General features: G+C 34.7%; 1 protein-coding gene across 4 annotated transcripts; it reads right to left on the bottom strand.

The window, feature by feature from the left end:
* Nucleotides 1-227: 227 nt before the first annotated feature.
* Nucleotides 228-14,685, bottom strand: LOC130426922 (uncharacterized). Of its 4 annotated transcripts, XM_056753922.1 has the most exons (17): nt 14,545-14,685; nt 12,316-12,660; nt 11,881-12,228; nt 10,843-10,944; nt 10,620-10,706; nt 10,426-10,518; nt 10,045-10,116; nt 9,809-9,922; nt 9,598-9,714; nt 9,020-9,106; nt 8,242-8,340; nt 8,044-8,127; nt 7,593-7,688; nt 7,317-7,412; nt 7,000-7,040; nt 6,809-6,909; nt 228-545 (listed from the first exon to the last, which is right to left on the bottom strand). In XM_056753922.1, exons 1-16 carry the CDS (start codon nt 14,594-14,596, stop codon nt 6,811-6,813), a joined length of 1,932 nt encoding a protein of 643 aa, XP_056609900.1. In that variant the 5' UTR covers nt 14,597-14,685; the 3' UTR covers nt 228-545; nt 6,809-6,810. The 4 variants fall into 4 exon arrangements, with proteins under 4 accessions (XP_056609900.1, XP_056609902.1, XP_056609901.1 ...); XM_056753924.1 differs by lacking the exon at nt 228-545 and having other exon boundaries at nt 5,558-6,909; nt 9,809-9,841; XM_056753923.1 differs by lacking the exon at nt 228-545 and having other exon boundaries at nt 5,558-6,909; nt 9,809-9,880.

The following is a 14,685-nucleotide window of genomic DNA, read 5'->3' on the forward strand; positions in this document are numbered from 1 at the left end:
GTTCTAAGAACGTTATATAAAACATTAGGAAACTAAAAATACTATTCCGGTTCTTTGTAGCAACAGCAAACAATACATTGTATGGGTCAAATGTATAGATACTATGGATACAAAATCAATGACATGTACAAAGAATCAATTAAATGTATAATTTATATTTTAGTTAAATTCAGTTTATAATATAATTAACTTGCAGATCAAACAGTATTTCCAGTTCACATCAATATAAAACATGAAAAACAATCAAAACAAAACAAAATCAAGAACTTTAAGATTTTTAAATGGATTGAAATTATTCAAAATATTTAGAACATTCATAAAAAAAGGTAGACATGGCAATATTTTTTCATGAAAACAGCTTAAACACTTAAATCTAAAACATAGACAAAAAAAAAAAAAATATTTAAAGATGCAGAGAAATATTTTAAGATGCAGAGATGTATTATACATGACAAAAGTTTTTAAGGATGTCACTGTGACTCCATGTCAGCTTCAATCAACGGGACATCTTAGTGGACCTAAGCTTCAGATAATGTCGGGAGATACTGGAACGACAAAAAGACAACAGTATTGTAAGTGGAAGTTCACCCACAAATCAATTATGTGTGATTTTTTACTCACCCAGATGACGTTAAACAGGTTTAGAGAACTTCCGGCTTCTTTGGAGCACAAATGAAGATATTTAGGTGACATCAGAGAGACTTCCAGGCCTCCTCATAGACATCATGGTGTCAGTTTTGGCCAAAGTCCAGCAAAGTACTAAATACATGGTGAAATTGGTCCACCCGTGCATAGTGGCTCAGTTGAATTTTTTGAAGCGACAAGAATGCTTTATGTTTGAAAAACAAACCAAACTACCGTTTTGTGTCAGTGTCTGACGAATGTCAGTGTATGCCACGCGTTCACAAGAGCACTTCTTCTGCATGAAGAAACACAGAGTTGCGCTTCCGTGTTATGAGTAAGAATGCCCAATAGGGGCAATCCCCATGCGTTGTTCGGCACACAAACCTAATACGCATGCGTCAATGTGCTCTCATCCAAGAAGAAAAAGATGAAGAAGTGCTCTTGTGAATACACTGAAAAGACAGAGGAGAATATATTGATTAAATCTGTATTTTGGTGTGTTGTTCGCACATAAAGCATTCTCATCGCTTCAAAAAATTTCAACTGAGCCACAATGCACGGGTGGACCAATTTGATGATGTCTGTAGTACTTTTCTGGACCTTAGCAAAACTGACACCATGATGTCTATGAGGAGGCCTGGAAATTTCTCGGATGTCACCTAAATATCTTTATTTGTAGTCCAAAGATGCCGGAAGTTGTATAAACATGTTTAACGTCATGTGGGTGAGTAAAAAAAAAAAATCACACAAAGTATAATTTTTGGTGAACTTCTCCTTTAAGTGAGGCGAGATTTTGTATAAAACAAATGGAATGCTGTAGTTGCTCATGTTAAAGATCTTATGAAAAAAGGAGCTAATATTTTGCGTTAGTTTTATTTTAATAAGTTAGTATTTGCAGAGTATGTTCCAAAATGAGATAACAATAATTCCAAAATAAAGTTGTTTAAAAAAATGTATTGTTCATTCCAGTTGAGTGATATCAATCAAACTGCAGTTTGTTTGTTTCTATTTAAGACATACTAACTCAAAAAATACAGCAAACTAACACAATGAAACATAATAAAAAAACATGATTTTTGAAAATTGAAAACTGAGTTCTCTCATCTGGGAACCAAACTCTCTCATTTGTATTTACTACTAATATTCAAACACTGAGCATTACTGCATCTTGCTATTGTATCGTTAAAAATATTATTTATTTACAAGAGTTTCAAAAAGGATTTTCTACCTGGCGCAAAATAATATTTTAAAGATATTTTTAACATGGCAGATATTGAAAATAATTTAATTTAAATATAAAAAATAATTTAAATAAAAACCAGCATTCTCTAAAAGGGGGAACAAAATGGCCAGTCCCGGTCAGACTCAATGAGGGATATATTTTGTGAAATTACCACTGTCAAAGAAATGAGAAAAGACAGACAAATTAATTAATCTGAAAATAAAACAAGCCTGATGCGTTATAGTGAAAAATATTCTGATAATTTGACAGTTGGTTTGATAACTTTATCTGAAACGATGGCAGAGTTAAATGAATTTAAGTACAGTATATTAAAAATAAAAATATGGATTCAGTACCGTAGATGAAAACATAACACGTGCAAATGCCTAAATGTCTAATGAATATCAAACGTCAAACTAACTTTAACTCTTTGGGTAAAATTGCGCGTCTTGTTCATCCGGTCATCTAATCTTAGCCCAGTGAAGGCAACGTCGCTACTGGAGATCCGCGCTAGCAGAGTTTAACTCGATCCAACCCTTATCAAACACAAGTCTTGCTATCTGGGTTAATAACGTTAATCCCGAATACACAGATTAGCTTTTTAGGGTGTGTTTTATTAAGGTTGGAGCTATAAACTCTAACGCGGCCCTCCAGGACCGACGTTGCTCTTAGCCGATTTGGTTTATGAAGAAAGTGTTCAAACGAAAAACATTTCTATAAATCAAAAGAGTGAACTAAATGTTCGGGAAAACATCGCCTTAGCAAAAACATTTATCAACGACATTCGACTGTATTCCTTACGTTAAATAACGTTAGCCTATAGCTAACAGCTCTGTGAATAACGGCCGCAGTTTTCAAGATAATTCAATCCTACGGTTAACTCAATCATAACCTCATTAAAACAATAGTAACTGCTGCAAAACTAAGATTATCAACATTGTTATTAATGTATTTTTCATAGAATCAGCAAATGTCTCTATTCTTACCTGAAATTCGAAGTAGCTCTGAAGTCGTCCGTCCGTTAGTCACGCTGTTTGAAAACGCACGTGGTGTGCTCTCTTAAACCACGCCCATACTATCACGGTCATCAGCATCGTAAATACTTGAAAGTTTTTCATATGTATTTATATATTTTTTTAAATATGGAAATTTATAAGACTATATTTGATATTATACTGCCTTTATATCAAATTACAAGAAACAAACTAGTTAATGCTAATGTGGGGGTGTTTCTTATGCAGCTTCTGTAAATTTGATTTCATTCTCTCTGCTGACTGTATTCAGTTCTATATTTTCTCCTATTTTGGGCTATTTTGGCTATTTGAGCAAATGGGAATGGAAAATGAATATTTGTGGGATGCTCCCATTCACTTCAACTTCCGCTGCTGAGAAATGTTGTGGAATTTGAATAAGTAGTTTTGAGAATTGTACTTCGGATCTGAAATATGAGCAAGCGACTGAGCGAAAAAAATCTCCTGACAGATTCGCTTAATAGGACTAGTTGGTATAATCGCATTACAGCACAGTTGAATTGCCCAATAAGACATTTCCCATGCCTTATACAGAGGGAAGCAGTCAAGAATATGAATAGAAGAAACAATGTCTGAGGTTGCACTGGTTCGTCGGGTAGCCATCCTCTGTGTCTGGGCATAAATGATTATAATACATAGCATACTTACCTGTCCTTGCCATTATCAGAGAGACACCTCATGAGTTCTGTGTCCCAATTTCTTCACAATACCATGCCTTTTGGTCAGGTGCTGCTGATAGTGCCCTTTGTATGGTTCCCATCAATGCGACACATCGTCAGTTGTGTACCTCAGCCTCATTGGGTGTTTCGGCCCTTTATCACAAGACACCCTCAGCCAAGGTAGGCCCACCCCAGATTATTCAGACCTGGGTGTGTGTCGCATTGTCACAAAGTTATCTCGCAGAAGCAGTGTGCAGCTATCACAGTAGCTCAAATTTAAGGCACCACAGTCGTTACCTGGTGGCCCTGAGAAATCAAACCGGCAACCTTCTGCTCACGATTCCGTCTCTCTACACCATTAGGCCAAGACCCAAACCGATAATGTACGCTCAGTCCCCCCACAGTCCTGTATGGCATACCATTACAACACATCAACGCAACCATATGCACCAACCCATTGGCAAAGGCTGTTATAGCCCCACTGGCTCCGTTAATGTTAGCTCAGAGCCCCTGGTCCCATATGGCATCACAAAACAACACTATTTTATTACGTGGTCACTTGGCAGCCCATATTCCGTCATTCTGTTTCAACCAGAGCCAGTGGCCTAACTCGCAACGACAGTGGCAAGTTCTTTGACTAGTGTTCGTTTGGTCTGTCCTCTGATCCCCGCTTTCTTAAGCAGCCTTATAGTGGAATTGGAAACACAGCCCCTGCAGCCCACTTCCACCGGGGAACACTTTCAATGTCTATCTCCGATCTTTAGCCTGGTTGATCTAGTTGATCTATAACGTTTTTAATGCTTACGTTTTAAGAACATTACATTAAACGCAAAGGTAACATTTTCAATGCTAATGTTTTTAGAACGTTTGGCTAACAATGCAACTATAACGTTTTTAATGCTTACGTTTTAAGAACATTACATTAACAACGCAAAGGTAACGTTTTCAGTGCTCATGTTTTTAGAAAGTTTTGCTAACAATGCAACTATAACGTTTTTAATGCTAACGTTTTAAGAACATTACATTAACAACGCAAAGGTAACGTTTTCAGTGCTAATGTTTTTAGAACGTTTGGCTAACAATGCAACTATAACGTTTTTAATGCTAACGTTTTAAGAACATTACATTAAACGCAAAGGTAACGTTTTCAATGCTAATGTTTTTAGAACGTTTGGCTAACAATGCAACTATAACGTTTTTAATGCTTACGTTTTAAGAACATTACATTAACAACGCAAAGGTAACGTTTTCAGTGCTAATGTTTTTAGAACGTTTTGCTAACAATGCAACAATAACGTTTTTAATGCTAACGTTTTAAGAACGTTTTTCTAACAATGCAACTATAACGTTTTTAATGCTACAGTTTTAAGAACGTTTATAAATTGCAGATAACGTTAAGAAAACGTTCTACAAACGTTATTGCAAGAAAGTTTTTGATAACTTTGAGAGAACCTTCAGAGAACGTTAGCCAAAGTTACGGGAACGTTCCCTGTTAGCTGGTAGGAGGCCATAGTTCAATATTATTTACTTTTGCTTTGTGTTTTTGTGAGATTGCTGAATAAAATGATCTTGTCAGCCACGCCGACCACATCTTCTTCTTTCCACTACAAAGAACCCTGTTACAGTCTGTAAGATTAGTATTAGAATCTAATGCTTCTATCATATAATCTTATAATCAGGACTCATCTATGGTCTGTGACCAACAGTGTTGCGCAATGGCGCAGTCAACTGTGCGTACCATAAGAGGACGCTAGTTATAATTTTATTTATATGTTTACATTTTTAAATAGTATTTAAAATGTATTATTAATCTGTGTACAGTATGACATATTAAGGAAGCAGGATAGAATGACAGTAAATAAATGATATAAATAGTGTTGTAAAATCAAATGTGTTTGAATTGTGGGTAAAACATGGTGGGAATGCGTTGATGCGTTAAAAAAATGATCGCCGTTAATTACAAAAATTAATCATATCACGTTAACGCAGTAATTTTGACAGCCCTAATTTTTATCCACTGAAATTAACTTTATGTATCAGATTCCATTAAAGAGAAGACTCAAGAGATAGAGAAAAGCAAAGAGCCAAAACAAAATGTGAGACAGAATATAACAGAGTGAGAGACAGGTAGAGAATCAAACACAGCAGAACAATCAACCTAGGAAGCTATGGTTAGAGAAAGGCTGAAACATCCAGAAATACACAGAGTAACTGCACAAACCATTTAAAGAAACTACTACATTCACAAGTTCAAATCAGGAGAAGATCACAATACCAATAATGACAGAATGACTGGGAACAGGTGTGATCTCCATGCGCAGCACATGGATCATCAATTATTTAACTCATCTGCAAACGCATTATCAGTTTTGCAAATTTGAAAGTGCTTCACAAAATTGTGAAGTTATCTACATTAGACAAAATTCATTGCACTTGGGTGTCATCTGGAAATACTGCTACACTCTACAGTCTACACTCATTTACCAACACTATAGTTAGTTATTTTTGATAATTTGGGCATTAACTACTTTGCATCATTTGGGCTAATGGTTTGCACTAAAAGCCATTGGAGGATTCTTTTCAGAAATTGTGAATAAACAACAATGTACAAAGGTCTACCTGATCAACAGGTGCATGCTGATGCATGATCAAACGATTATATTTCTAGTATGTCAATCAACCACCAAAACCTCATGCCTTCTACAAAATATGTTTTATTGAAACATTTGCTTATCTCAGCAAACAAAAAAGATCCTATGTGCATAAAATAAAAATAAAATTCAACAACAACGTCAACAACATATTTACATAAATAAATAAAATTATACTGAGTATTAGAAATTCTCTCTAGTGCAGCCGAACACCTGACTGACTAGGGTCTCACTGTCATCAGGAATTGCCTGCAGGCCAGGAGGACAATGATAACATTTTAACTCTTATCATTTCAGTTCACCCTCTACACCCCATAGGATTTCAATTTAAAACATTTTTTTTAAAATACAACATATTCCAGACTCAGAGAATTCAGACTAAAACTACTAAAGTAATGGTTGGTCATTATTTCACAAGTCTGAGAATAACTCAAAAATTATTAAAGTGTTAATAACAAGTTTGTTGAAATTTGTAGATTAGAAATGGAGGAGCGTTGGAATCCTGAACTTTAGTCTGATAAAATTACTTATATTTTACTCGAAAATAATATGTATGATGGCAATTTCTGATCAGATGTGATTGATTCCTGAACCAGACTTCTTTCATCCAGCAACACTTACATTTACACTGACAGAGTCTCATGTTCCTCTGTTGGGTTCTGCTGTGTGTTGTGATTTTGATGACAGGTGTGTCTATTGTAGTAGTTTTGTGTGAATGAAGACTGTGATAAAGACAAAAGATACATTTAAAAAACTATGTACATACATCATCACTTGAGATCAAATGTAAATGTCACAAAAAACCTGCTAACCTGCCGACGAAGCTTCTTTGATCGGTCGGACTCTTCAGACGCTGGAAGAAATAATAAAAGTGAATCAAAAAATGTCAGTAAATTATATAATATCTGACCACATAAATATGTTCCTAGAAACATTAAAAAATATAAACAATCAAACACTGTTTATCACACACAGCCCCCTAATGATTCAGCTTCATTCTGGAAATAAGGATGTTAAATCAAATAATTCAAGAACACATGAGATAAATTGTCATACTTAATTTAATGTCATTGCATCGTCAAAACAGCAAATCTAGTGTAAATGTCATTAAACTAAAGTTTATACTTACTGTCAAATAGTTGTAGAAATAACAGACATATAACAGTGAGACTCTCAGAGGAGAAGACAGTGATTCTCAAATCCCACAATGAACGCTCACCATTAACTGAGAACATAATATTCACATATCAGATCCAAACAAGACAGTGAAATATAAAAAATTATCTTTACTATGTTCTTCACACGCACACACACATGCACACACACATACGCTATAATGTATAAACTGAATAAAAAACAGTATAAATAAAACACTGTATGATGTTAAAGTGTTGTATTGACTCACCTGTTTTCAATATCAGTTCAGTCATCAAAGCAACAGCGTTGATTAAAACAACACCAACTGATCCAAACACAAACACAATACTATTGCTCCTGGTATCTGTAAATAAGTACATGTAAATTAATACATTTAATAATTTTATTTGACCTCAAAAAATAAAACGAACATTCCATTAATAAAATAAAATCATTTTATTTAAATTTTGCATAATTTCTTTTCTTTTAATTTATTCTATTTAATAATTTCAATACCAACACTTAAAATGCAAGTTTAAGATTTATACTATATTTAATACTATTTTAATTAGTGATTTCACATCACGTGAAACACAGATCTGGCAAAAATATTAAGTCTTGAGCGTCTATAAGTGAAAACATTAACCAGTCTGTAAATATCTTAAAAACTATGGTTTATAACCAGAACAACAACACAGAGAAAGAAAAAGATACTGTACCCCAATGATTAAAAGAACGTCTGAAGTTATTAAACGTCCATAATACTTGAAGAAACACAATTAAACAGATCCATCCTGCACGATCTACATTAAAAATAGAAATTATGCTGTTTTTTGGTGAATTTATTGAGATTTGTAATCAATCATTTTGTTTAAAGACACTTCATGAAAGTTTGGTGGTGTTGTAAAACTTTATACCAATCTCATTTTCCAGTGCCATGATGTAAAGTAAAGCCAATATCACGTTCATCAGCAATGTAAATATAATCCAGCCTGTTCCCATGACAACACGTGAACCTTGAAAGAGATAAATGTGTTAAAATATGGGGTTTAGAAACAAACTAAATAGTCAAGTTGCATTTAATCTTTTGTTAACATGTGTTATACGTCTGGTGATGGAGTCTCTCGAAATTGACGATCTTCGAATTAAAACATAACCTAAATTGTGTTTTTATTTGGCATTGTTGTGATTTTAGTATAGTGAGCATGACCTTGAAGAAACTATGCATCAAATGGAGGATGCACATTTTCTAGCTACTTTTTGTTCACCCATGATATTTATATATATACAGATATAACTTCCTTTTTATTGGTTGAATACAAACACATAATTTTACATTATGATGCCGTTGATGTAAATTCTTATACAGTTTAAAAAAAACACACAACAATCATTGTACTGTAGTAATCCAGGTCCAGTGTCTAAAAAATGTCTTCTGAAGTAAAAAATTTGTTTTATGTGAGACGGCATGAAAGTCATTTTGAGATAACTTTCATTGTGCTCCTTCACTATTTAAATGAGCAAATGTCTGTTTCGCAAATCTGTTTTCGTAAAGTATCTGAAGTCCTGAGCGCAATATTGTTCGCCCATAAATGTGAGTGTGAGGTGACAGTAAACACTTAACAATTGAAAATTGATCAAGGTGTAATTTATGAGTAAGTGATGAACCTATAAGAGGAATGTGTGTATACTTACATCTGAGTCCTTCTTTCCCACATATATAACTCCAATCGAATCTTGCCACAATAACAATCACTGGTAAAACTCCAGCAATGAGAAATGCTAAAAAAAATGTAAACAACAATAATTTTGAATAATTTATAAACCTTCTGAAATGCTCCAGTGTAAACATTATTCATAAATTATTGGAAGCTACAATCTATAAAGACATATACTTATAAATCTTAACAATTTCCTCTATTGTTTCTAAATATCAACCAATAAAGTTAATTAAGACCATGACAATGTCAAGGACAAAAGCATCATGACAACTCCAAACCCCCCGCATCTACACCTTCTCCAGGCCGTTCCCGTTCACTTTCACTCGACTTTTGAACTCACGGACTACACTTCCCATAATCCCTTGCACCCGATTATTGCCATGATTGCATCACACTTTAACCTCATCCCCAGAAGACTATTTATTCCATGTCTTTTGTTGTGTTCTTGGTCAATAGTTGTATAGGCCTATGCACTAGTTTAAACAGTTTTGATTCATAAGTTCCACATAAATTCAAATAATATCTTTAATAATTTATAAAAAGTGAACTTACTTCCTTTGGCAATTCCAAATGCATAGAACAGGAGGATGAGTTGTAATGGAGGCAGAATATCAAAGCTTATGAAAGCCATAATGTTGAGTGTCAATCGAGGTATCATTGCTGTAAATACTAAATAGGAAATGAAAATCTTTATATCTATATCTTCATATACACGATGAACACAAAATCGAATTTAATAAACATATGAAACAAAAATACTTACTGTAAATGATGATGAGGCCACACATGATAGGCACTATTGCAAACAACGTTGTTATCATTCCTCTTTCAAACACTGAATAATGCAGGAGTCTATTTATAACATTCTTATAGAGAACTAAGACCAAAACAAATGAACAGTTTTTTTTTGTAAAATGAATTAACTCAAGAACACATGAAGAATCAGTGTGTTTTATCATCATGTTAATGAATGTGGTGAAAGTCTGTATTATACAGTACCTGAGAAAACAACAATGGTGAAAATAATATATTCTAGACGAAAGCCGTAACGCACCCAATGTCCGGTTATACCTGCAAACAGAAAAGCTTTAATTCAGTTGTTTAAAGGTGCTGTACAATGTTCTAATGAAATATTTCCTATTATCTGATTTATATTACTACAATTCATCACATTTTTTACCCTGACATTCAATTACAGTACTTTGATGACACTAAACACTAAAATAAAGCTTATTTTCTCTTAATCAAATAAACCCCAATAATGTGCGGCTCAATCTCGGATGACAATATTCATAACCTCTCCCAACACATTTTGAGTTTGATGGAGAGTTCTCTTCTGACATGTGATTTGATACCTGATGATCTTTGTTCAACAAATACCTGAAAGTTCATTTGCTTTGGGTACAGTCCAAAGCAACATTAGAGGCCGTAGAAAAAACAGAGCACAGCAAGTAACCGTCTCGTTCAGAAAACCTGGAACAAAACCAGATAATGATGAGAAATCACTACAGTAGATGAAAATAAGCTGTAACAGAGATAAAATAAATGATCTGTAATTCATGTAAAACACTAACCATCAGAAACACCCCAGAAGACGAATGCAAAGAACATGATAATATTTGGACAAAGGATCAATAACATCTGGAGATGAATGACTGCATCTGAACAACAAAAAAATGTTTTTCTTCTAGTCGGAATCAAAGTTGTAATAGTTGTTTTTACATTTTGATTTTAATTATCTGATAAATCACTGACATCAATGACAAACACAATATAAATGTGTCCCTATAAACAGACCTTTATGTTTTGATCTGCAGTAGATGAGAGAACAGAAGAGAAGAGCAGATCCACATGCAGAAATACACAGAATCAACACCATTATGTGTAAAGAAGAGAAACCTGTAACGCAAAAATACATAAGGTAACAACAAATCACAGAACAATTCACCAGGGCTCTACGGTAACTTTTTAGGAGCACTTGTGATTCTTAATTAAAAAATGTAGGAGCACAGAAAATTGAAGTAAAAAAAACATTAATATTTCACTGAATAACATGCACAAAGTATGAAAAAGCATGATACACTATAAGCTATTTGGTTATTATTGATGATACCAAGAGGGCTGTTGAATGCTTAATTGATAAAACACTCACACACAGTTGCTCTGCCACAGACTAAGGACAACACATCACCAAAAACCAAAAGTAAAAAGCACTAAATGGCGTGAAAGTGTATTTTCCTTTCTCAGAACAGTAAAAGCCACTCAGTTGACTAGCATGAAAAGCAGCCGATCTCATAATGTCACACAATATACAGTACATGTAGGCACATTTGGGACTCGTAGTTTTTTTATTTATTGTATTTCAATGGGTTGTGAGTTTAGATCGGGTCGGTCGCACCAGGGTGCCTAAATGTTTTTTCGCGGTGGCACAGATTAATTTCCAGTCGCAAATGTAGAGCCCTACACACATATAAGGTAAATAGATCAGCATTTACACAGTGAACACAATATTGTGAAACATCTGCTGCTGTCGAATCAAAAGATTCAGTTTTGTAGGATTGACACCTACTGCTGCTTAAGAGAAAGATCTGTGTGACTCCTAAACAGATAAACATCTGTTTTTTATTTTGGTCCAAACCCATGTGAGATTCTATTGGAGCAAATTTGAAGAATGCTTGGTTATTTGTTATAAATTCACAAAAGATAATGCAGAGCAGTCAATATTGACTTTCATTAAGAACAGCATTAACATTTCTCGAAGTCTTCTTATTTAAAGTGGCACACTTGCATAATTAATATTGTATTGTCGTCTCTCTTATTTTTTCACTCACTCACCCAGTTGTCCCAGTGTTACAGTTGTGTTGTCAGAGAATCGTCCAGCAAACACTTGACACATGTAAAGTCCTTTATCTTCAGTTCTGACTCTCTTCAGTCTGAGAGAGAAGTTTCCTCTGTGGATTTCATCTCTGAAGAACTCAACTCTGTCTGTGTAATGCGCGTCTGATGCTTCTGGTTGAGTTTCTTTGTTTTGATAGAGCAGAACTGTGATGTGTTCATCTTTAACTCTTTTCTTCCATGAAACCTCTTCAGCTGGGATGTGAGAGTCCACAGAGCAGTTCAGAGTCACGTCCTCACCCACATACACTGAAAGAGACTTATTTGATCCTGACACAATCAAACGCTCTGAAAGAATAAATTATAGTGCAAATAAACTCAATATTTGAAAGTTTTTTAAGCCTCTGAAACACAAATGTTTGTGATCAAACTCACCAACATCTTTAATCTCCATCACAGTTTCACCAGACTCTTGTCCACTGTGAACTTTACATGTGTATTGTCCTTCATCTTCAGCTGTCACATTCTTCAACAGTAGGGAGAAGTTTCCCTGTTTAATGTTGTCAGTGAAGAAATGAGCTCGATCATGATAATCCTCATGCTGGACTTCTGGTCTAATATCTCCATCTTGATACAGATGAATGAGAGTCTGTGAGTCTGATCTTTTCCATTCCACCTCCAGATCCTTCAGTGATGAGAGTGAATCAACAGAACAGGGCAGAAGAACTGAACCTCCCAGAGGAACAACCAGAGGACCTGACGGACCCTTCACTGTGAAACCTTAACAAAATAAAAAGTCTTAATTTACATAAACGCTACAAATTTCACTTATTTGGCTAAATGGTTGTTTTACTCTGATTGTTTCTTTACTGTAGAGCAAACTTTCAGGTAGGTTATCTACTACAATCAGAACAATTCTTTGGTATGTGGTCCTAAAGAAATAAAGTTTCTGGGAAATCCCAGATGGCGTTGTTGTGCCCTTGAAGGGCTCTGTGGGAAGGACAGGGCACACATGAGGTAAATCCAAATGTGGATTCTGCACACTTGAAGGACGCATTTGAAGGTTGCAAACGTCATTGAGCTATCGATTCTTTAAGGTGAACAGCAGAAGCAGACATGTCGCGGTCTACTCCACTCACATCAGTCAGATTGGAGACATCGGTCAGAGGTCCAATAATGTCACTGACTGCATGTAACCACAATGTCACATCACACGATCTCACATTAACACTAAATGCACAGCAAACACTGGGTGTTCAAATATCTTGTGTTGTTTTTTATTTCATCAGTCTTACTGGAAGCTGAAGTTCATTGTGCTTTTGTTGCTTGTGTTTTGTGATTGTGTGTTTGTCTAGCTGTATGATGATGAGTGTGCTGAACTGCTAAATGCATTTCTCTGACTGGAGTTTCCAGAAGATGACATTAGTTTAATAAACAGTGATTTCGGACTACTTGTGGAAATCTGTTTTTCAAATATGTATCAGATGACATCAGATAAAAATGAAAAGTCTACTTTGTGATCACTGGTTTTTTTTTGCGTGTGTACATTCACAGCCACATGAGAGCATGTGCAGTTACAGTAATGCTGATCAATCCGCTTCCTGAAGAGTTTCTTTCCAAACACAATCTAACACACCTGACTGGAATGTTCAGCGGAAAAGAAGAACTATGATTAGATGCTTCAGGTGGGTTTTATTCAGGTTGTGTCTATGATCTGCACGATTATAAAGCTACAGGAGCAAAATTGAGCACCACGGTAACGCCGAAAAAATCCCATAACTTCTTGAAATAAAGACACTACAATAGCTATCGACTGGTTAGTGTCTCAGTCAAAGATGTGTGGGGGGAAAATAATCTCCTGCTTTTCACTGCCAAACTAGATCTGCAAACTGAAATAGAAGCTCAGACATGTGCTTTTATATGTCGCTTTTGTAACAGTTTGTACTTGTGTTTCTCTTTTCAGATGATTTCGTTTAGTCTTACATGAAATTTCCATCAAATCCTTTTTTATAATGGATAATGTGTGCTGATCTCTTTGAGCGTGATAATCTTAGTTGAAAAAAACTTTAAATCATGCATGAAAAATATTTGGAATCTCATCCCGAGACATGAGAGAAACATCTGAATACATGAATATTGAAATCTGATGTAGATTAAGTGACTGTCACAGATGGAACAAGGCAAGAATAAATCTGACAGCATGATGTTAATCTCAGACTTTAAGAGACAGAATCTGATTCACACGCTGATCTGAACAATGACAAATATTACTTTGAAACTCATGTACATTTCTTATAAAATGACACTTGGTACATTCACACATTTATACATTTATTGTTTTGCTTTTGAGATTATTTATTTCATTCAGAATGTTTTTAATTGTTACATTTTAACCATTTTCCCCTTTGATGATCTTTATTACTTTTCCTATGAATGTAAAGCTGCTTTGCAACAATGAAATTGTGAAAAGCGCTATATAAATAAAATTGAATTCAGTATAAATGTTCTATATTTCGCTTTTGTTAATGTTTTCAACACTTTATTTCACTTTTCATATATTTCCGTGTATTACTAATTAACTTTAGGTTTGCAATACATACAGTTTTGTCTGGCCAATAAAGCACACTTAAATTGAAACTATTGATGTTCTGGTATATCACTCACCATAAGAGATGCGCAGCAGTATTGACATCAAAAGAGAGTTAGACAAGTTCATCTTCAAATACACAATAAGGCTAAATAATCATGTCTGCTAAAACAATTATTATAAATGTGCGAACGCTGATCGTGTTGGTAAAATGTCGA

The sequence above is a fragment of the Triplophysa dalaica genome, chromosome 7 (genome assembly GCF_015846415.1).
Source record: "Triplophysa dalaica isolate WHDGS20190420 chromosome 7, ASM1584641v1, whole genome shotgun sequence".
Classification (NCBI taxonomy): domain Eukaryota; kingdom Metazoa; phylum Chordata; class Actinopteri; order Cypriniformes; family Nemacheilidae; genus Triplophysa; species Triplophysa dalaica.